This window comes from Hyperolius riggenbachi, chromosome 9, assembly GCF_040937935.1.
Source record: "Hyperolius riggenbachi isolate aHypRig1 chromosome 9, aHypRig1.pri, whole genome shotgun sequence".
In the NCBI taxonomy this organism is placed as follows: Eukaryota; Metazoa; Chordata; class Amphibia; order Anura; family Hyperoliidae; genus Hyperolius; species Hyperolius riggenbachi.
This window is the reverse complement of record NC_090654.1, coordinates 32,676,347-32,698,475: the sequence shown is the minus strand read 5'-3', so window position 1 is coordinate 32,698,475 and position 22,129 is coordinate 32,676,347. Positions and strand designations below refer to the sequence as shown.

General features: G+C 42.7%; 1 protein-coding gene across 2 annotated transcripts in view; it reads left to right on the top strand.

Moving 5' to 3' along the window:
- The window catches only part of LOC137532170 (titin homolog), a 39,802-nt gene extending 19,016 nt beyond the window's left edge, over nucleotides 1–20,786 (top strand). Inside the window, exons 3-4 of one of the 2 annotated variants that reach the window (XM_068252391.1) lie at nucleotides 6,636–9,141; nucleotides 10,873–20,786. In XM_068252391.1, coding sequence (XP_068108492.1) covers nucleotides 6,636–9,141; nucleotides 10,873–19,295 — 10,929 coding nt within the window. In that variant the 3' untranslated portion in view covers nucleotides 19,296–20,786. Of the gene's footprint in view, nucleotides 1–6,635 lie in introns of both variants that reach the window. The other variant, XM_068252390.1, reaches the window with a different exon arrangement.
- Nucleotides 20,787–22,129: the final 1,343 nt, after the last annotated feature.

Here is a 22,129-nt window from a genome sequence, read left to right as displayed (position 1 = left end):
GGTGTGAGCCCTGGAGTGAGTTGTCTCCCCCCCCCCAGAGTGTTGTATGTGAGCCAGCCCTGAGCTGTAAAGCTCGGGGTGACCCATACTTCACTCCTTTCTAATGTGGTGCCCCCAAGTTAATGCGCATGTAGCAGAACGCAATGGACGTTAAAGAGAATCTGAAGCAAGTATACAACTTGCTTTTTCTCTTATATTCAGCAGGGGCATGTGTGCCCCTACTAAACCGCCGCACAACGGGGGTCCCTTACCCCCCAAATACCCTCCGTCCTCGCCGGGGATCTCTTCCTGGTGAGGCAGGGCTAATGGCCACAGCCCTGCCTCTCACGCGTCTGTCAGCGCGTATCTCCGCCTCTCGCCTGCCCCTCTCCCTCTTCCTCCACTGAGAGGGGCGGGGAGAGGCGGAGATCTGCCGCTGATAGATGGCGCTGAAAGGCAGGGCTGCGTCCGTTAGCCCTGCCTCTAAGAGCAGCAAAATCTAAGACCAAGTTGGTCGTAGATTTTTCAGGGGGGGAATTGGGGGGTAAGGGACCCCTGTTGTGCGGCGGGATGTGTGGCTGCGTGCCCTCCCCCTTCGGGGTGCAGCTGTGGTTTCCAGGCAGTGAGAGAACCTGGGACCCCGCGGTCCCCCCGGTTGTATGGGGGAATTGGGAAGCCTCCCCGTGGCGCTCCTGGATAGTGATAAGGTAGCATGAACTTATTCCCTTTGCGGTATTGGTTTTTGGACCCTGCATAGTTTGGCATGCGAAAGCAAATGCATATTTGCATAAGTATTGCCTCATGAATAGCCAATTAGGCCGGATTTGCAAAGCCAGACTTGCTAGGGTTAAACTTGGTGTTTGAGCACGCATACATTTTCTCATGGAAAGCCTACTTCTTCTTCTTGCTTCAAGGTTGAAGCGCGTACTCTATTAGATAGATGGAAGATGCGGCGTATGCTAGTTGATTTATAAAGTGCCAAGATATTCCGTGGCGCTGTACAAAGTAAGAAACAAAATGGAGTACATAATAATACAGACAATGGTGTACATCAATATACGAGATACATAATTAGTGACAAAATACAAAAATTATACAAAATACAGAATACAAAATAGAGAATTGGTAATGACAGTGATAAAAGTAACATGATAAATAAAATGTATAATAATTTCCATGACACTAAAGGGAATGGGGGGGGGAAACAAGAGGAGGGGTAGTATACAACAAATATATAGAGGCAGTGTGTTTCAGGATACCTAGTAGGAGTACAATTTGGTCTTAGGACAAAGGGAAGTGGCCTAGGGTAGCGCATATGCTTGTCGGAACAAATGTGTTTTTAGAGAGCGTTTAAAGGTAACAAAGGTTGGCGAGTGACGGATGTGTTGTGGGAGGGGATTCCAGAGAAGGGGTGAAGCGTGTGCAAAATCTTGTAAGCGAGAATGTGAGGAGTTGATTCTAGAGGAGGACAACAGAAGATCATGTGCAGATCTGAGACTGCGATTGGGTTTGTATCTGGAAATTAGTGAGGATATGTACCGGGGAGAGAGATTGTGGAGAGCTTTGTAGGTTAGGGTTAGGAGTTTGAACTGGATCCTCTGGTTACTTGGCAGCCAGTGAAGAGCTTGATAGAGAGGGTCAGCAGAGGAAGATCGAGAAGAAAGATGAATGATGATGAATCAGAAAGAATGTCAGACTAGGTCATGGCGCCAAAGATTTTGGTGCACCAGGTGTTGCCATAGGCAACGGAACCCAAATTGCAATAAAAACAGAGTATTTCGGCCACCAGCAATAGCTGGCAGGCAAATTACGTCTTACACGTGAGTCCACGGAGGCTTGGAGGGGGAATAGTAACTAATGTTGGAGAGACTTTTGCAGGAGCAGGATGAGCTGTTTTTCGCTTTTACCCTGCTCCCCAAATTTCCAGACGCCTTAATTACATGTACAAAACTCTCATCGCCACCCACCATCTCCCCCATCGCTCTGCCGCATTTTCAAAGATTGTGGGGGCACTGCTCTGGGTTGGGGTCTGGCACGGCAAATCCCTATGTACAATGGTAAAATGACTGATATTCTACTATTGACAATAGGTAATCCCATAGAAGAATATCAGCAATTTTCTAAATATTCTAAATTGCCATTCTGAACAAATGTAAAAACAGCAAGAGCCCCATTATCTGGAACTCAGGCAACTGGAAGTCTTGACTAACTGGCATGCCTGAGGTGGATAACTGGGGTGTATCTTAGCAATATGCAGAGCTTTGCAGCAGCAGAAGCATCTTACCGATCCTGCGGGAGCCATCTTCACCCCTTTCTGCGGCTTCCCTGTGTCTGTGTACGAGTCCCAGCATGTCATGTGACCCACATCGAGTCACATGACATGACGGATCTTATACACAGAGGACGATGGGAGCTACAGGAAGTTGGCGCCTGAAGGATGGGTAAGTTGCTTCTGCCCTGCATAGGGGAGGTTTGTGCTATTTTTTGCAGGTTGCTCAAGCAACCAGCAAGCACACATATCCAGCAACAGGCAATCCCCACCAGGGGTCTTGCTGTACATACTGTATAGAATGTGGGGGTATTTACCTCTCATAATATTTGTTTCAAATTACAGGGTTTATTATGCACCTTTTTAAATAATTATAAAGACAAAAATACCGAGAGCCCAATATAGTGTAGTATGCAAAACACGGGGTTGGAAATGAAAAGTATATAATGTATATACTCACAAACGTGGGTTACCTCCTAGGTAACCACTGTATAGGCAGGTGAGGAGATTAGACCTGTTCTCACTCAGGATTAAAAGTCGATCTCTGTAGATAAGGAAAAATGGGGATCAACCCCTCCACCAGGGGTGGATATTGATAATGTAAGAGTGAACAGAGGCGCCAGCAGGATAAAAGGTTCTAAAAGGCTTAAAATCCCTCAGGAGATGGTGGTGGACTCGCCTCCCCGAAGCAGACAAGACACTGGCAGTTTTATGACAACAGGTTTATTAATATACTCCAAAACAAACAGTGCAACGCGTTTCACGGGTATGTTCCCGCTTCCTCAGGCAATAAACAGATAGGAGTACACAGTATAGCCTCAAGGTCACGAATAGCGCCTCTGAGACTATACTGTGTACTCCTATCTGTTTATTGCCTGAGGAAGCGGGAACATACCCGTGAAACGCGTTGCACTGTTTGTTTTGGAGTATATTAATAAACCTGTTGTCATAAAACTGACAGTATCTTGTCTGCTTCGGGGAGGCGAGTCCACCACCACCTCCTGAGGGATTTTAAGCCTTTTAGAACCTTTTATCCTGCTGGCGCCTCTGTTCACTCTTACATTTTTAAATAATTGGTTACACTCCCTGATTGGGATCACCCTTAAATTGGCCACACACCATACAATTTTTTTAAATATCTGTTCAATTTAAGAATTGCAATCAATTTTTCTGACTGATTGTAACATTTCAAAAATATGACCAATGTACCACACACCTATGTTCAATTTTTCCCCAATTATGATAAAACTGATTGAAAACTCTGAGAAAATTGCTATGGTGTGTATATTAATAAATTGGCAATCTAACACACACCATACAATCTTTAAAAAGATTAAAGAGAAATACCTGGCATTCTGGATCAATATAAATTGAAAAAAAACGGGAAATCTGATCGGATTTTTCAGTTGAATGAAAAAAGCTTTCTATTTTTTCGGGAGATACGATCGTTTTTATCGAATTGCTGTAAAATCGGATCATTTTATTGTATCGTGTGTGGCCACCTTTAGGTTCCTTGTGGCTACATAACTTAAATCCTACAAGTAGCAGTAGGGTATTGTACCGTGTTAGCCATCAGTAAAAGCAAGAAGTTTTAAATCAGGATGATACCATTTATTGGTCTGCTAGCGATGAGCCGAAATTTCGCTTTTTTGTACTCACGCCACAAAGTTTTCAATTACAATACGAAATTGTAATTTGTAATTCAGAACATTTGTAATTTCGAAACCAGGAATTTTGTGTCGTGATTTCACATTAAATCGTAATTTCGTATTTTATTTGTAATTTCGTAACTTAGCAAGAATGACAACGAAGAGGCACCAGTAGTATCAATTAAAATCAATTAAAAATTAAAAAGACTTACCTACTCCGAAGGACACAAGCTAAATGTAATGGCAACGCGTTTCGCCGGCGTGATACCGCTTCATCAGGCAGTAGAAAGGAGCATACAGCTGTTGAAAAGAGACAATGGACTCAGACGCTGTGACATTTACATATAAAAGTTGCTTGACAAAATGTTGTTTATAAAATGTACGTGAGTCATTAACGGTGGCACTTCATAAGAATTTTTTATTTAGGGGAGGGTTTTTACAGCAAACAGTGTTATAGGGTGTTTTATGGGGGTAAGGTAGTGGTTGGGTGGGGGGGGGGGGGTTAAGGAAACAAGAAGTAGGCCCATATGCAATTAACTTTTTCTCCTTAGTTTTCTCCTAGGTGATATTTTTAAAATTGTCAATAAAATGCCCTTTAAACACCCAGCAAGCAAGAAAATACTCCAAATAATTTTGCTAGTACTTTCTCGCCTACTTTTTGGTACTTTTTCAGTTGCAAAATGCTGAAAAGTTATTTTAAATTGAAGATGAAAAATTATCTCCCTGGAGAAAACTCAGGAGAAAAATGTAATTGCATATGGGAGGTAGTGTCAAATGGTGAATATACAGTTTATATATGATTACACACGGTTTGAAAATTATTAAATCAACTTTTTTGGGGATCAGAAAAAAAGAGAATTAATGGGGTAGGGGTTTGTGTAGTAAGAAACTATAAGGGGGCTGAGGTGGGGAATTTTTTATGCGTCATCTGTAGAAAAGTTATTTAGCGTATTGGTAATCAAAAATATAGTAAACGGGAGGAGAGTTAGGAATAAGGTCGTGAAGGGGTCACGGTTAGGTAGAAAAAGCAGACGCAGTGGATTCACTTACCTGACACTGTCCAGGTCCGTATTGAGCGCCTCTGTACCCTTAGGCCCCGTTCACACTGCACTCGTTTCCTGCCGCGTTTTGGAAACGCGTGCGGGAGGCTGACACGCACGACATCAGACAGTGCATAGAGTGCACTGTCTGATGTTCACACTGCATGCGTTCCGAACCTGTGCGGTCCGGGAACGCATGCTGCACGCATTTTTTGCAAAAACGCGCTGCTGTCCCATTCACTTTTCAGTGATGGGATCAGCCACGCAACGCACACACACGGATGGCGTGCGTTCACATGCGTTGCGTTCCGCACGCATGGCCGTCCGCATTTGTAATCTGAACGGGGCCTTAAAGCGAAATATATACCCTGCATTTCAACTTTGCTCTAAAACATTATTTACAGTATATTATATGCAACCAGCATTTTTTTTTACTAGACCAGCATTGGAAGGGTTACACACAGAGGTATAAAGTTCCTGGAGCGAAATGCAGACGCATCCGAAGCTTACATAGATACATTTTGTTTACTTAAATGTATCTAAGTGTGGAATGTGACTCACTCTCTCTGACTGTGCAGGAGCTGGAGGACAGCCAAAGAGTGTGTAACATTTCTCACTTGTTACATTCTATTTAGTTAAATGTATCTATCTGAACTTCGGATGCGTCTGCATATCTCTCCACGGAACTTTAAACCTCTGTGTGTAACCCTTCCAATGCTGGTCTAGTAAAAAAAAAATGCTGGTTGCATATAATATGCTGTAAATAATATTTTAGAGCAAAGTTTAAATGCAGGGTTATATTCCGCTTTAAGATATTGATGTGCGCTTTAAATACGGAAATGGTGGTCAATCAGCCTATGGGGAGAGCCGCCCGTCATCAGAGTGCGCCGCAATGCTGTGCCTAGTAATGACATCACGTGCGTGCGCGCTCAGGCCTCCTGTAATGGCATGAAGTGCGGTGCCTGTGACCCAGCGGTGCTGTGTGCAGTGGCACTTTTTTATAAAAAAAGCAAGGGGGGCCTGTACATGTGAGGGACTGTTTTATTAAAGAAGAAATTAAGATAAACATAACTAGAGATAGAAAATTAAGCGTGGGGTAGTGCGAGGCATGCATTGGATCTCACTATTCCCCTTAACATACATTGCAGTTTTGGTGCCGATTGCGGCCATGTATGGATTAGGGATGGCCCTGATTAGGAGAACTCATGGAGAAGCATGTGATAAGTTTGATCAGCTGATAGATTTCATAAGGTCCTGATTTGCTGTGATGACTTCCTGGTTTAACACATGATCAGGCCCAGCAAATCAGAACCTTACAAATCAATCAGCTGATCAAACTGATCACATGCTTCTCCATGAGTTCTCCTAAGCAGGGCCATCCCTAGTATGGAGACTTTGCTATTAACCACTAAACTCGGCACAAAATTACATGAAAATTACGTGAAATCATGATTTCTGATTACTTTTACATGGAAAATGAAATACAATTTTCCTGGAAAATTTGCAAATTACAACACGAAATTACAATTATGTGAAATGTGTGCTCATCACTAATGCAGTTCAAAACTAACATAAAAGCTTTGACTATCACTGCATAATAAAACTTTCCACTTACTTCATAGTTCATGAGAAATTAAACTGTGTTTGGACTCAAGTGATTTTAATTGGTTATTTTTTTTTATTTCTTAATTTTTTTAGGATTCAAATGATCCACAAACCATCCATGGTATTTTGCGTGCCCTTGATGAGAACAATGACGGGAAAGTGGACTTCAAGGAGTTTCTGGAACTTGTATCTAAAGTTTCTGTGGCTTACTTTGATGCTCTGCGGACCAAGAAAGGCTGTAAAATTTGTGCATCGAAAAACCCATTACTGTCCCCCACATCCTTCGCTTCAAAGTCAGCTGAAGGACAAGCAAAATCAGATTCATCCCTAACTCAGGCTCATACACAGGATGTAAAGCCTAAGGAAGGTTTGGTTTTAAAAGAGGATCCTGCCAGCATAGAAAATCTCCCCCAGGAACAAAATTCCAAACAAAAGAAAGACCAGGCAGAAAAAAGAGATAAAATCCAGAGTGAAGAACCAACACAAAAAACGGACCAAACCCTAAAACAAGATACAAACCAGAAACAAGACCAGATCCAGAAAGAGCCAACTCAAAAACTGGACCCACTCCAGATACAAGATGCAGCCCACAAACTGGCCCAAAGTGAGAAAACAGATGAGAGTCAGAAACCAGACCATATTGAGAAATCGGACAAGATCCACAAACAAGAACCAACCCAGAAGCCAGACCAGACTCACAAGCAAGACCAAACCCAGAAACCAGACCCCATCCAAAAAGAACATCTCACTGAAAAACAGAAACATGATTCAATATCTAGTACAGATTCAACCCCAGAACATATTCCAACACCAAAGCAAGACCAGGTACCAAAACCAAACGTAAGCGAGAAACATGACACTGTCCTGAAACAAAGCACACCCCAAGCACTTGAACAAGATCCAACTAAGAAAGATGAACCAACACCGAAACCAAGTACCTCTAAAAACTCAGACACAACTGAGAAGCAAGATCTCAGTCATACACTAGAGCCAGGAGATAAACACATTTTTGCAGTGAAAGACCTTACCACCCCAATGCATCCAATCTATATACCCAACCAGGAACAAGATCAAACCCAGAAACTATCCCAGACCCATCAACAAAATCCAACTCAGAAACTGGACTTGATCCATACATCAGATCCAACTCAGAAAATGGACAAGATCCAGGAAAAAGATCCAGTTGAGAAAAAAGATCTCACGCCGAAACCAGACCAGACTGAAAAGACAGACAAAATAGAAAAACGTGAACAAACACAAAAACTGGAGCAAATCCATGAACAAGATCCAATCCAGAAACCAGACCAAATCCAAAAACAAGATCCAATTCAGAAACCAGAACACACTCAGAAACAAGAACCAACACAGAAACCAGATGACACCAATAAACAAAAACCTACCCAACAGCTAGACAAGACTCTGAAACAAGAAGATCCAATTCAGGCCCAGAAGCAAGATTCAACTGAGAAACCAGACAAGAAAAAGCAAGAGGATCCATTTCAAAAACTAGACCAGTCCAACACACATGACCCAATTCACAAACCAGATGAGACTCAGAAAGAAGTTGTCACACAGAAACTGGACAACCACACTGAGAAACAAGATTCAACTCAGAAACTGCACCTAACTGAAAAACATGACCTAATACAGAAACCTGACCAGAGCCAGAAACAAAATGTTACCCAGAAATTGGATGACTCCCAGAAACTAGATGCAATTGAAAAAACAAACAAAACTAAGCAACAGGACCCAATTCAGAAACCTGACCAGATCCACAAACAAGATAGTAGTCAGAAGCCAGACCTAACAGGGGTTCAAGGGCTTTTACAGACAAAAGACCCTAGCAAGATACAGGAACCAGTCCAAAAATCTGATTTATCACAAAAAGAAGACCAAAGTTTGAAGCAAGATGTAAGTAAGAAACAATGCCCTGTGCATGTGCACACATCTACACAGAAACAAGACTTGAAACCAGACCACACCCAGAAAGAAGCTTCAACTCAGAAAGTAGATCAGACCAAGATGCAAGACCCAATACATAAACCTGACCAGACTCAGAAAGATGTCACTGAGAAACTGGACCTAACTGAGAAGCAAAGTTTAAATCAGACACTGGACCAGACCCAGAAACATGGCCAGGCCCAGAAACAAGATTCAACTGATAAACCAGACACAACCAAGCAAGAGGAACCAATTCAAAAACTAATTCAAAAATTTGACCAGCCCCACAAACATGACCCAACTGATAATAAACCTGATGAGACTCAGAAAGAAGTTGTCATGCAGAAACCGGACCACCATACTGAGAAACAAGATTCAACTCAAAAATTAGACCTAACTGAGAAACAAGACCCAATTCAGAAACCTGACCAGACCCAGAAACAAGATTCAACTGAGAAACCAGACAAGGCCAAGCAACAGGACCCAATTCAAAAACTAATTGAAAAATTTGACCAGCCCCACCAACATGACCCAACTGATAATAAACCTGATGAGACTCACAAAGAAGTTGTCCCACAGAAAATAGACCACCACTCTGAGAATGAAGATTCAACTCAGAAACTGTACATAACTGAGAAAAAAGACCCAATTCAGAAACCTGACCAGAGCCAGAAACAAAACGTCACGCAGAATTTGGATGAGTCCCAGAAACTAGATTCATTTGCAAAAACAGACAAGACTAAGCAACATGACCCAATGCAGAAACCTGACCAGATTCACAAACAAGATAGTAGTCAGAAGCAAGACCTAACAGAGGTTCAAGGGCTTTTACAAACACAAGACCCAAGCCAGAAACAGAAATCCATCCAAAAATCAGACTCATCACAAAAAGAAGACCAAGGTCTAAAGCATGATGTAAGTAAGAAACAATGCCCTGTGCATGTGCACAGCTCTACACAGAAACAAGACTTGAAACCAGACCATACCCAGAAAGAAGCTTCAACTCAGAAAGTAGACCAGACCCAGATACAAGACCCAATTCATAAACCTGACCAGACTCAGAAAGATGTCACTGAGAAACTGGACCAAACTGAGAAACAAGGCTTAACTCAGACACTGGACCTGACTCAGAAACAGGGTTCAATATATAAACCTGACCTGGCCCAGAAACGAAATTCAACTGAGAAACCAGACAAGAACAAGCAGCAGGATCCAATTCAAAAACTAGACCAGCCCCACAAACATGACCCAACTCAGAAACCTGATGAGAAACTGGACCACCACACTGATAAACAAGATTCAACTCAGAAATTGTACCTAACTGAGAAACAAGACCCAATTCAGAAACCTGACCAGAGCCAGAAACATGATTCAACTCAGAAACCAGTCAAGATCAAGGAACAGGACCCAAATCAAAAACTAATTGAAAAATTTGACCAGCCCCACCAACATGACCCAACTGATAATAAACCTGATGGGACTCACAAAGAAGTTGTCATACAGAAACCGGACCACCACACCGAGAAACAAGATTCAACTCAAAAACTGGACCTAACTGAAAAACATGATCCAATTCAGAAATCTGACCAGAGCCAGAAACAAGATTCAACTCAGAAACCAGACAAGACCAAGCAACGGGACCCAATTCAAAAACTAATTGAAAAATTTGACCAGCCCCACCAACATGACCCAACTGATAATAAACCTGATGAGACTCACAAAGAAGTTGTCCCACAGAAACTGGACCACCACACCGAGAAACAAGATTCAACTCAGAAACTGGACCTAACTGAGAAACAAGATCCAATTCAGAAACCTGACCAGAGCCAGAAACATGATTCAACTGAGAAACCAGACAAGACCAAGCAAGAGGACACATTTCAAAAACGAATTCAAAAATTTGACCAATCCCACCAACATGACACAACTGATAAACCTGATGAGACTCAGAAAGAAGTTGTCACACAGAAACCTGAACAGAGCCAGAAACAAGATTCAACTGAGAAACCAGACAAGACTAAGCAACAGGACCAAATTCAAAAGCTACATCAGTCCCACAAACATGACCCAACTGATAAACCTGATCAGACTCAGAAAGAAAATATCACACAGAAAATAGATCACCACTCTGAGAAACAAGATTCAACTCAAAAACTGTATATATCTGAGAAACAAGACCCAATTCAGAAACCTGACCAGAGCCAGAAACAAAATGTCACCCATAAATTGGATGAGTCCCAGAAACTAGATTCATTTGAAAAAACAGACAAGACCAAGCAACAGGACCCAATGCAGAAACCTAACCAGATTCACAGACAAGATAGTAGTCAGAAGCAATACCTAACAGAGGTTCAAGGGATTTTACAAACACAAGACCCAATTCAGAAACAGGAACCCATCCAAAAATCAGACTCATCACAAAAAGAAGACCAAAGTCTGAAGCATGATGTAAGTAAGAAACAATGCCCTGTGCATGTGCACAGCTCTACTCAGAAACAAGACTTGAAACCAGACCATACCCAAAAAGAAGCTTCAACTCAGAAAGTAGACCAGACCCAGATACAAGATATAATTCATAAACCTGACCAGACTCAGAAAGATGTCACTGAGAAACTGGACCAAACTGAGAAACAAGGCTTAACTCAGACACTGGACCTGACTCAGAAACAAGGTCCAATATATAAACCTGACAAAGCCCAGAAACAAGATTCAACTGAGAAACCAGACAAGATCAAGCAACAGGATGATTTTCAAAAAGTGGACCATATCAAGAAACAAGACCAAATACAGAAACCTGACCAGATCCAGCAACAAGACAGTAGTCAGAAGCAAGGCCTAACAGAAATCCAAGGGCTTTTACAAACACAAGATCCAAGCCAAAAAAAAGTCCCAGTCCAAAAACCAGACTCCTCACAAAAAGAAGACCAAAGTCTGAAGCATGATGTAAGTAAGAAACAATGCCCTGTGCATGTGCACAGCTCTACACAGAAACAAGACTTGAAACCAGACCATACCCAGAAAGAAGCTTCAACTCAGAAAGTAGATCAAACCCAGCTGCAAGACACAATTTATAAGCCTGACCAGACACAGAAAGATGTCACACAGAAACTAGATCTAACTGCGAAACAAAGTTTAAATCTGACACTGGACCAGACCCAGAAACAAGGCCAAATTTACAAACTTGACCAGGCTCAGAAACAAGATTCAACTGAGAAACCAGACAAGACAAAGCAAGCGGACCCAATTCAAAAATTTGACCAATCCCACCAACATGACCCAACTGATAAAATTGATGAGACTCAAAAAGAAGTTTTCACACAGAAACCGGACCACTACACTGAGAAAGAAGATTCAACTCAGAAACTGTACCTAACTGAGAAACAAGACCCAATTCATAAAGCTGACCAGAGCCAGAAACAAGATCTTCCCCAGAAACTGGACAAGTCCCAGAAACAAGATTTAACTGAGAAAACAGACAAGACCAAGCAACAGGACCCAATTCCAAAACTAGATCAGTCCCACAAACATGACCCAACTCATAAACCTGATCAGACTCAGAAAGAAAGTGTCACACAGAAAATAGACCACCACTCTGAGAAAGAAGATTCAACTCAGAAACTGTACATAACTGAGAAAAAAGACCCAATTCAGAAACCTGACCAGAGCCAGAAACAAAATGTCACCCAGAATTTGGATGAGTCCCAGAAACTAGATTCATTTGCAAAAACAGACAAGACTAAGCAACATGACCCAATGCAGAAACCTGACCAGATTCACAAACAAGATAGTAGTCAGAAGAAAGACCTAACAGAGGTTCAAGGGCTTTTACAAACACAAGACCCAAGCCAGAAACAGAAATCCATCCAAAAATCAGACTCATCACAAAAAGAAGACCAAGGTCTAAAGCATGATGTAAGTAAGAAACAATGCCCTGTGCATGTGCACAGCTCTACACAGAAACAAGACTTGAAACCAGACCATACCCAGAAAGAAGTTTCAACTCAGAAAGTAGACCAGACCCAGATACAAGATCCAATTCATAAACCTGACCAGACTCAGAAAGATGTCACTGAGAAACTGGACCAAACTGAGAAACAAGGCTTAACTCAGACACTGGACCTGACTCAGAAACAGGGTTCAATATATAAACCTGACCTGGCCCAGAAACAAGATTCAACTGAGAAACCAGACAAGAACAAGCAGCAGGATCCAATTCAAAAACTAGACCAGCCCCACAAACATGACCCAACTCAGAAACCTGATGAGAAACTGGACCACCACACTGATAAACAAGATTCAACTCAGAAATTGTACCTAACTGAGAAACAAGACCCAATTCAGAAACCTGACCAGAGCCAGAAACATGATTCAACTCAGAAACCAGTCAAGACCAAGGAACAGGACCCAAATCAAAAACTAATTGAAAAATTTGACCAGCCCCACCAACATGACCCAACTGATAATAAACCTGATGGGACTCACAAAGAAGTTGTCATACAGAAACCGGACCACCACACCGAGAAACAAGATTCTACTCAAAAACTGGACCTAACTGAAAAACATGATCCAATTCAGAAATCTGACCAGAGCCAGAAACAAGATTCAACTCAGAAACCAGACAAGACCAAGCAACGGGACCCAATTCAAAAACTAATTGAAAAATTTGACCAGCCCCACCAACATGACCCAACTGATAATAAACCTGATGAGACTCACAAACAAGTTGTCATACAGAAACCGGACAACCACACAGAGAAACAGGATTCAACTCAGAAACTGGACCTAACTGAAAAACATGACCCAATTCAGAAAACCGACCAGAGCCAGAAACAAGATTCAACTGAGAAATCAGATAAGACCAAGCAACAGGACCCAATTCAAAAACTAATTGAGAAATTTGACCAGCCCCACCAACATGACCCAACTGATAATAAACCTGATGGGACTCACAAACAAGTTGTCATACAGAAACCGGACCACCACACTGAGAAACAGGATTCAACTCAGAAACTGGACCGAACTGAAAAACATGATCCAATTCAGAAATCCGACCAGAGCCAGAAACAAGATTCAACTCAGAAACCAGACAAGTCCAAGCAACAGGACCCAATTCAAAAACTAATTCAAAAATTTGACCAGCCCCACCAACATGACCCAACTGATAATAAACCTGATGGGACTCACAAACAAGTTATCATACATACACCGGACCACCACACCGAAAAACAGGATTCAACTCAGAAACTGGACCTAACTGAAAAACATGACCCAATTCAGAAAACCGACCAGAGCCAGAAACAAGATTCAACTCAGAAACCAGACAAGTCCAAGCAACAGGACCCAGTTCAAAAACTAATTGAAAAATTTGACCAGCCCCACCAACATGACCCAACTGATAATAAACCTGATCAGACTCACAAACAAGTTGTCATACAGAAACCGGACAACCACACCGAGAAACAGGATTCAACTCAGAAACTGGACCTAACTGAAAAACATGACCCAATTCAGAAAACTGACCAGGGCCAGAAACAAGAATCAACTGAGAAATCAGATAAGACCAAGCAACAGGACCCAATTCAAAAACTAATTGAAAAATTTGACCAGCCCCACCAACATGACCCAACTAATAACAAACCTGATGAGACTCAGAAAGAAGTTGTCACACAGAAACCAGACCACCACTCTGAAAAACAAGATTCAACTCAGAAACTGTACCTAACTGAGAAACAAGACCTGATTCAGAAACCTGACCAGAGCCAACAAGATTCAACTGAGAAACCAGACAAGACTAAGCAACAGGACCCTATTCAAAAACTAGATCAGTCCCACAAACACGACCCAACTCATAATAAACCTGATCAGACTCAGAAAGAAAGTGTCACACAGAAAATAGATCACCACTCTGAGAAAGAAGATTCAACTCAGAAACTGTACATAACTGAGAAACAAGACCCAATTCAGAAACCTGACCAGAGCCTGAAACAAAATGTCACCCAGAAAATGGATGTGTCCCAGAAACTAGATTCAGTTGAAAAAACAGACAAGACCAAGCAGCATGACCCAATGCAGAAACCTGACCAGATTCACAAACAAGATAGTAGTCAGAAGCAAGACCTAACAGAGGTTCAAGGGCTTTTACAAACACAAGACCCAAGCCACAAACAGGAATCCATCCAAAAATCAGACTCATCACAAAAAGAAGACCAAAGTCTGAAGCATGATGTAAGTAAGAAACAATGCCCTGTGCATGTGCACAGCTCTACACAGAAACAAGACTTGAAACCAGACCATACCCGGAAAGAAGCTTCAACTCAGAAAGTAGACCAGACCCAGATACAAGACCCAATTCATAAACCTGACCAGACTCAGAAAGATGCAACTGAGAAACTAGATCAAACCGAAAAACAAGGCTTAACTCAGACACTGGACCTGACTCAGAAACAAGGTCCAATTTTTAAACCTGACCAGGCCCAGAAACAAGATTCAATTGAAAAACCAGACAAGAACAAGCAGCAGGATCCAATTAAAAAACTAGACCAGCCCCACAAACAAGACCCAACTCAGAAACCTGATGAGAAACCGGACCACCACACTGAGAAACAAGATTCAACTCAGAAATTGTACCTACCTGAGAAAGAAGACCCAATTCAGAAACTTGACCAGAGCCAGAAACAAAATGTCACCCAGAAATTGGATGAGTCCCAGAAACTAGATTCAGTTGAAAAAACAGACAAGACCAAGCAGCATGACCCAATGCAGAAACCTGACCAGATTCACAAACAAGATAGTAGTCAGAATAAAGACGTAACAGAGGTTCAAGGGCTTTTACAAACACAAGACCCAAGCCACAAACAGGAACCCATTCAAAAATCAGACTCATCACAAAAAGAAGACCAAAGTCTGAAGCATGATGTAAGTAAGAAACAATGCCCTGTGCATGTGCACAGCTCTACACAGAAGCAAGACTTGAAACCAGACTATACCCAGAAAGAAGCTTCAACTCAGAAAGTAGACCAGACCAAGATGCAAGACCCAATTCATAAACCTGACCAGACTCAGAAAGGTGTCACCCAGAAACTGGACCTAACTGAGAAACAGAGTTTAAATCAGACACTGGACCAGACCCAGAAACAAGGTCAAATTTATAAACCTGACCAGGCCCAGAAACAAGATTCAACTGAGAAACCAGACAAGACCAAGCAAGAGGACCCAATTCAAAAACTAATTCAGAAATTTGACCAGTCCCACACACATGACCCAACTCATAAACCTGATGAGACTCAGAAAGCAGTTGTAACACAAAAACCGGACCACCACACTGAAAAACAAGATTCAACTCAGAAACCTGACCTAATTGAGAAAAAAGACCCAATTCAGAAACCTGACCAGAAACTGGATGAGTCCAAGAAACAAGACTCAATTGAAAAACTGGAGAAGACAAAGGAACAGGACCCAATGCAGAAACCTGACCAGATCCTCAAACAAGATAGTAGTCAGAAGCAAGACCTAACAGGGGTTCAAGGGCTTTTACAGACACAAGGCCCAAGCAAGAAACAGGAACAAATCCAAAAATCAGACTCCTCACAAACAGAAGACCAAAGTCTGAAGCATGATGTAAGTAAGAAACAATGCCCTGTGCACGTTCACAGCTCTACACAGAAACAAGACTTGAAACCAGACCATACTCAGAAAGAAGATTCAACTCTGAAAGTAGATCAGACCCAGATACAAGACCCAATTCATAAACCTGACCAGACTCAGAAAGATGTCACTGAGAAACTAGACCACACTGAGAAACAAGGCTTAACTCAGACACTGGACCTGACTCAGAAACAAGGTCCAATTTATAAACCTGACCAGGCCCAGAAACAAGATTCAACTGAGAAAACAGACAAGACCAAGCAAGAGGACCCAATTCAAAAACGAATTCAGAAATTTGACCAGTCCCACAAACATGACCCAATTGATAAACCTGATGAGACTCAGAAAGAAGTTGTCACACAAAAACCAGACCACCACACTGAAAAACAAGATTCAACTCAGAAACTGGTCCTAACTGAGAAACAAGACCCAATTCAGAAACCTGACCAGAGCCAGAAACAAAATGTCATCCAGAAACTGGATGAGTCCCAGAAACAAGATTCAAGGGAAAAACTAGAAAAGACCAAACAACAGGACCCAATGCAGAAACCTGACCAGATCCACGAACAAGATAGTAGTCAGAAGCAAGACCTAACAGAGGTTCAAGGGCTTTTACAGACACAAGGCCCAAGCCAAAAACAGGAACCAGTCCAAAAATCAGACTCATCACAAAAAGAAGACCAAAGTCTGAAGCATGATGTAAGTAAGAAACAATGCCCTGTGCACGTTCACAGCTCTACACTGAAACAAGACTTGAAACCAGACCATACCCAGAAAGAAGATTCAACTGAGAAACCAGACAAGACCAAGCAAGAGGACCAAAAAGTAGACCAGACCCAGAAACATGACCCAACTCAAAAACCTGGTCAGACTCAGAAAGAAGATGTCACGCAGAAACTGGACCACCACACTGAGAAACAAGATTCAACACAAAAATTGTACCTATCTGAGAAACAAGACCAAATTCAGAAACCTGACCAGAGTCAGGAACAAAATATTGCTCAGAAAGTGGACGAGTCCCAGAAACACGATTCAAGTGAGAAATCAGACAAGACCAAGCAGCAGGACCCAATTCAAAAACTAGACCTGACCTACAAACATGACCCAATTCCTAAACCTGATGTGACTCAGAAAGAAAATGTCACACAGAAAATTGACCCCCACACTGAGAAAGAAGATTCAACTCCGAAACTGTACGTATCTGAGAAACAAAAATCAGACTCATCACAAAAAGAAGACCAAAGTCTGAAGCATGATGTAAGTAAGAAACAATGCCCTGTGCACGTTCACAGCTCTACACTGAAACAAGACTTGAAACCAGACCATACCCAGAAAGAAGATTCAACTGAGAAACCAGACAAGACCAAGCAAGAGGACCAAAAAGTAGACCAGACCCAGAAACATGACCCAACTCAAAAACCTGGTCAGACTCAGAAAGAAGATGTCACGCAGAAACTGGACCACCACACTGAGAAACAAGATTCAACACAAAAATTGTACCTATCTGAGAAACAAGACCAAATTCAGAAACCTGACCAGAGTCAGGAACAAAACATTGCTCAGAAAGTGGACGAGTCCCAGAAACACGATTCAAGTGAGAAATCAGACAAGACCAAGCAGCAGGACCCAATTCAAAAACTAGACCTGACCTACAAACATGACCCAATTCTTAAACCTGATGTGACTCAGAAAGAAAATGTCACACAGAAAATTTACCCCCACACTGAGAAAGAAGATTCAACTCCGAAACTGTACGTATCTGAGAAACAAAAATCAGACTCATCACAGAAAGAAGACCAAAGTCTGAAGCATGATGTAAGTAAGAAACAATGCCCTGTGCATGTGCACACTTCTACACATAAACAAGACTTGAAACCAGACCATACCCAGAAAGAAGAGTCAATTCAGAAAGTAGATCAGACCCAGCTGCAAGACCCAATTCATAAACCTGACCACACTCAGAAAGATGTCACCCAGAAACTGGACCTAACTGAGAAACAAAGTTTAAATCAGACACTGGACCAGACTCAGAAACAAGGTCCAATTAATAAACCTGATCAGACACAGAAACAAGATTCAACTGAGAAAGCAGACAAGATCAAGCAAGACGACACATTTAAAAAACTAATTCAAAAACTAGACCAGTCCCACCAACATGACCCAACTGATAAACCTGATCAGACACAGAAAGAAGATGCAACCCAGAATCTGGACCAGAACCCAGATTTAACCGAGAAAGCAGACAAGACCAAGCAACAAGACCCAATTCAAAAACCAGACCTGACCAAACAGCAAGGCCAAGCTCAGAAATCAGATCAGTTTCAGAAACAAGACAGTAGCCAGGAGCAAGACCTAACACAGATCCAAAGCCTTTCACAAAAACATAATTCAAGTGAAAAGCAGGAATCAATAAAAAAATCAGATGTACTGGACACCACCAAGAAACTTGACCAACAAACAGCTTACGGTGATGAACCACTTAAATACACACAGAATAAGCAAACATCCAGCCAGGACCTTAGTCCTCAGTTCTTACAAAAAGAAAACACAATCGCCAAACAGGGAGGACATACTGAAACAAGTTATTCCTATCAAACACATGGTGATCTCCCACATCACCAGAAATGGGAGACCAGTTCCTCTGAAAAAAAGGAAGGTTTAAAAGATGACCCGTCTGCACATTTTGATCAAAATCCACAACAACATGTTGAGCAGCAGCCGCCGCATGAGATGACATCTTCTTCACATTATACCCAATCCTCCTCCACAGGTGGGAAACATGTAACCCAGCAAATAACCCAACAGAAGATGACTTCATCTTTGCCAAAAACTGAAGCACATTCATCTGCAAGTTTGGCATCCTCCACTACTGTGGTTCAACATGATACTGGCGCACAAAAACAGGAGCTTCCCTTATCTCAAAATCCATTTTATGAACTTTCACGACAATCACCGAAACTTATAAGAAGCCGCATGACTGGGCAAGATACTGAGACGGAAACATTGCAGTCAGGGGCATCACAGCAACCTTCAACAACAACCAAAGAGGCGGCTGTTGGTGAATCAGCTGTTTCAGGCGGGAAGAATTTAACTCAAACAAGTTCCACCCAAATGCAAGAGAAGCAGAAATCCAGCCAGAAAACATTCAGATGGCCATGGAGTAACTAAATAACCAAGTAATGCTCAAATAACCAAATAATGGTGCCTGACCACATCATCTTGAAAGGCTGGAGAATTATTCTTATTCTTAATATCTGTTTTGGGGATTTTTTTATGTTTACATACGTATAATATGAAATGGTTGTTGATTAAAAGCACATTGAATACATGTTTAAAGAATACTTGTAGTGAAGTTTAAAATGCAATTTGCTTTCAGTTTTGGCAATTGAATGGAAATATAACCACCTGTTCATCAGGAAATGGGCATTATTGTTAAACCCCGCCCCGTTTGCAAAACTGCCATGGCAGTTTTTGCCCAAAGCCCTACTGAAGAAGTCTGGGGCTTTCTGTCCACCTCATTTGTGTTGCTGTGGCCCAACCCCAGCTCAGCAGCCATGATTGCCAAGCTGGGGAAAAACCACAGCCATAGCCACAGAGCTCCGGACGTCTTCTAAGAGGGATTGGGCAAAAACTGCCAAGGTGGTTCTGCTGAGAGGGGCGTGGTTTAACAATAATGCTAGTTTCCTGGTGAACGGGTGAGATTATATACCCATTCAATCGCTGAAGCTGCTTTCAGGTACAATAAAGGCCTGAGCCCACTAAAGAAGTTGTGTCCGCTTCTGTCCACTTTTCAGCATCTGTATCATTGCTGTGAAACTGAAAAGCGGACACAACTGCATCAGTGGGCTCAGGCCCTAAGGATTACATTAACCCTTTCCAATCCTTTTTTCTGATCTTATTTTTTCAGAGTGGTGGGGGGATGTGGGTGATTGGGAAAAAGGATCAGGATGCAGGAAGCTGGAGGCTGTGTACTCATATCAGTGGTGGTGGGGCGAGGCCAGGCATCAGTGGTGGGGTCAGCGCCAGCTTGCTTGCTGTAGCTCCACCCCCTTGCACAAGCACCAGCATAAAAACATTATTACATGGTGCTCGATGCTGCTACACAGGATCAAAACTTGATCCACATAGAGTGATATTGTGCCTTACTCAATTGAGCAGTGGCACCCCACAGTGGGCGATAATGTGGCAAAACGGCGGGTGCACCAGCGACAGATAGGGCCATTAGGGATCAGAGTGTCGTACATAGTACGACACTTTGATCAGAAGAAGATGGCACTATGTCAGATTTTATCAGCAACAGCGACATCTAGTGGCAGCCAGTTTTTCCTCTGTCTGTCTATGTCCAACACTGGTGCTATCGGAGAAAATGCCATTGGACTGGAAAGTGTTAATTGCCTTTAAAACATCATTACAGGTACTCGCTAAGCTACAGCTTCCAAAAACTCAGTTTTCTACCAAGAATCAGCAAATGGTTGTATCAGACTACATAAAACATCAACGTGTAAAAAAGAGAATTGGCAAAAAATAATTAATAACATTGAATTAAATCTCAAGGGTTTCTTACAACAATTTTTAATCTGATTTAGATTCAAAGGCGTTGAGCTCACCGAACTACATCTACTGAGTATTTAAATAAAGGAACCTTTTAACTGCTGCTGACTCTGAGTATTGTGTGGCACTTTGTAAGTAAAAGTGAATATGTTTTACCCGTCATCTATTGGGGTTGATTCACTAACCTAAATAGTGCGAGTAACCTCCTGTTACCTGCACTATGTTGAAGAGAACCCGAGGTGGGTTTGAAGAATGTTATCTGCATACAGAGGCTGGATCTGCCTATACAGCCCAGCCTCTGTTGCTATCCCAAACCCCCCTAAGGTCCCCCTGCACTCTGCAGTCCCTCATAAATCACAGCCATGCTGCTGACCAACAGCTTGTCAGAGCTGGCTGTGTTTATCTCTATAGTGTCAGTCTGCTGCTCTCCCCGCCTCCTGCAGAACTCCAGTCCCCGCCTGCATCCCTTCCCTCCCTACTGATTGGAGGGAAATGACGGGGCAGGGACCAGAGCTATGCAGGAGGCGGGGGAGCAGCTGAGACTGACACTACAGATGTAAACACAGCCTCACAGCATGGCTGTGATTTATGAGGGATTGCAGAGTGCAGGGGGACCTTAGTGGGGTTTGGGATAGCAGCAGAGGCTGGGCTGTATAGGCAGATCCAGCCTCTGTATGCAGATAACATTCTTTAAACACACCTCGGGTTCTCTTTAAGACTTCACGTGTTCTGTTGACCTTCCCACTGAGGTGAGGGATTCCCGGGGTGCAGAGTCTTAGTGACCACGGGTTTTCACCAGAGCATCCCGCAAGGGCCGTTGGACTTGTAGCTGCCTAGTGCCCACCAGGTTGCACCCACAGGTCACCTTAACAGAGGGTTGGAGAACAGGGAACACTGAAATGTAGAGTTCAGCCGTAATCGAAGATATAAGGCAGAGGTCAGGGCAGGCAGAATTCAGTCGTAATCAGAGAGACAAGCCAGAGGTCGGGGCAGACGGAGTTCAGAGAGCGTAATTCAGAAACTAGCTGAGGTCAAGCACAGGAGATACTGTAATCAGAAGAGCGAGGTCCAATAGCAAGCCAGGGTCAATACAGGAATCAGTCAGGTAACGGTGGGCCAGAACAGCGGGTAACAGGCTAACCATGCTGAAGCGAATTAACAGCACTTGCTGCTTGGAGACACTGGCTTATATAGTGGCTGGGAGGCGTCTGGCGCCAATTGAGCCATTTTCGCATGTGCAGTGATGGACTTCCGTCAACAAACCCCCTTCCGCGCAGACGCGAACAAACCTCCGTGTACACGCGGACATCCATTGTGGAAGGCCGCAAAGAAGGTACGCATGCGCCTGTATGAGAGGACGTCATACGGCGTGACGTGCCGCTGCAATAACAAAAGCGTGTGACGTTGCCTGTGCGCACCCTTGCGACCCGGAACACGAGCAGGATGGCGGT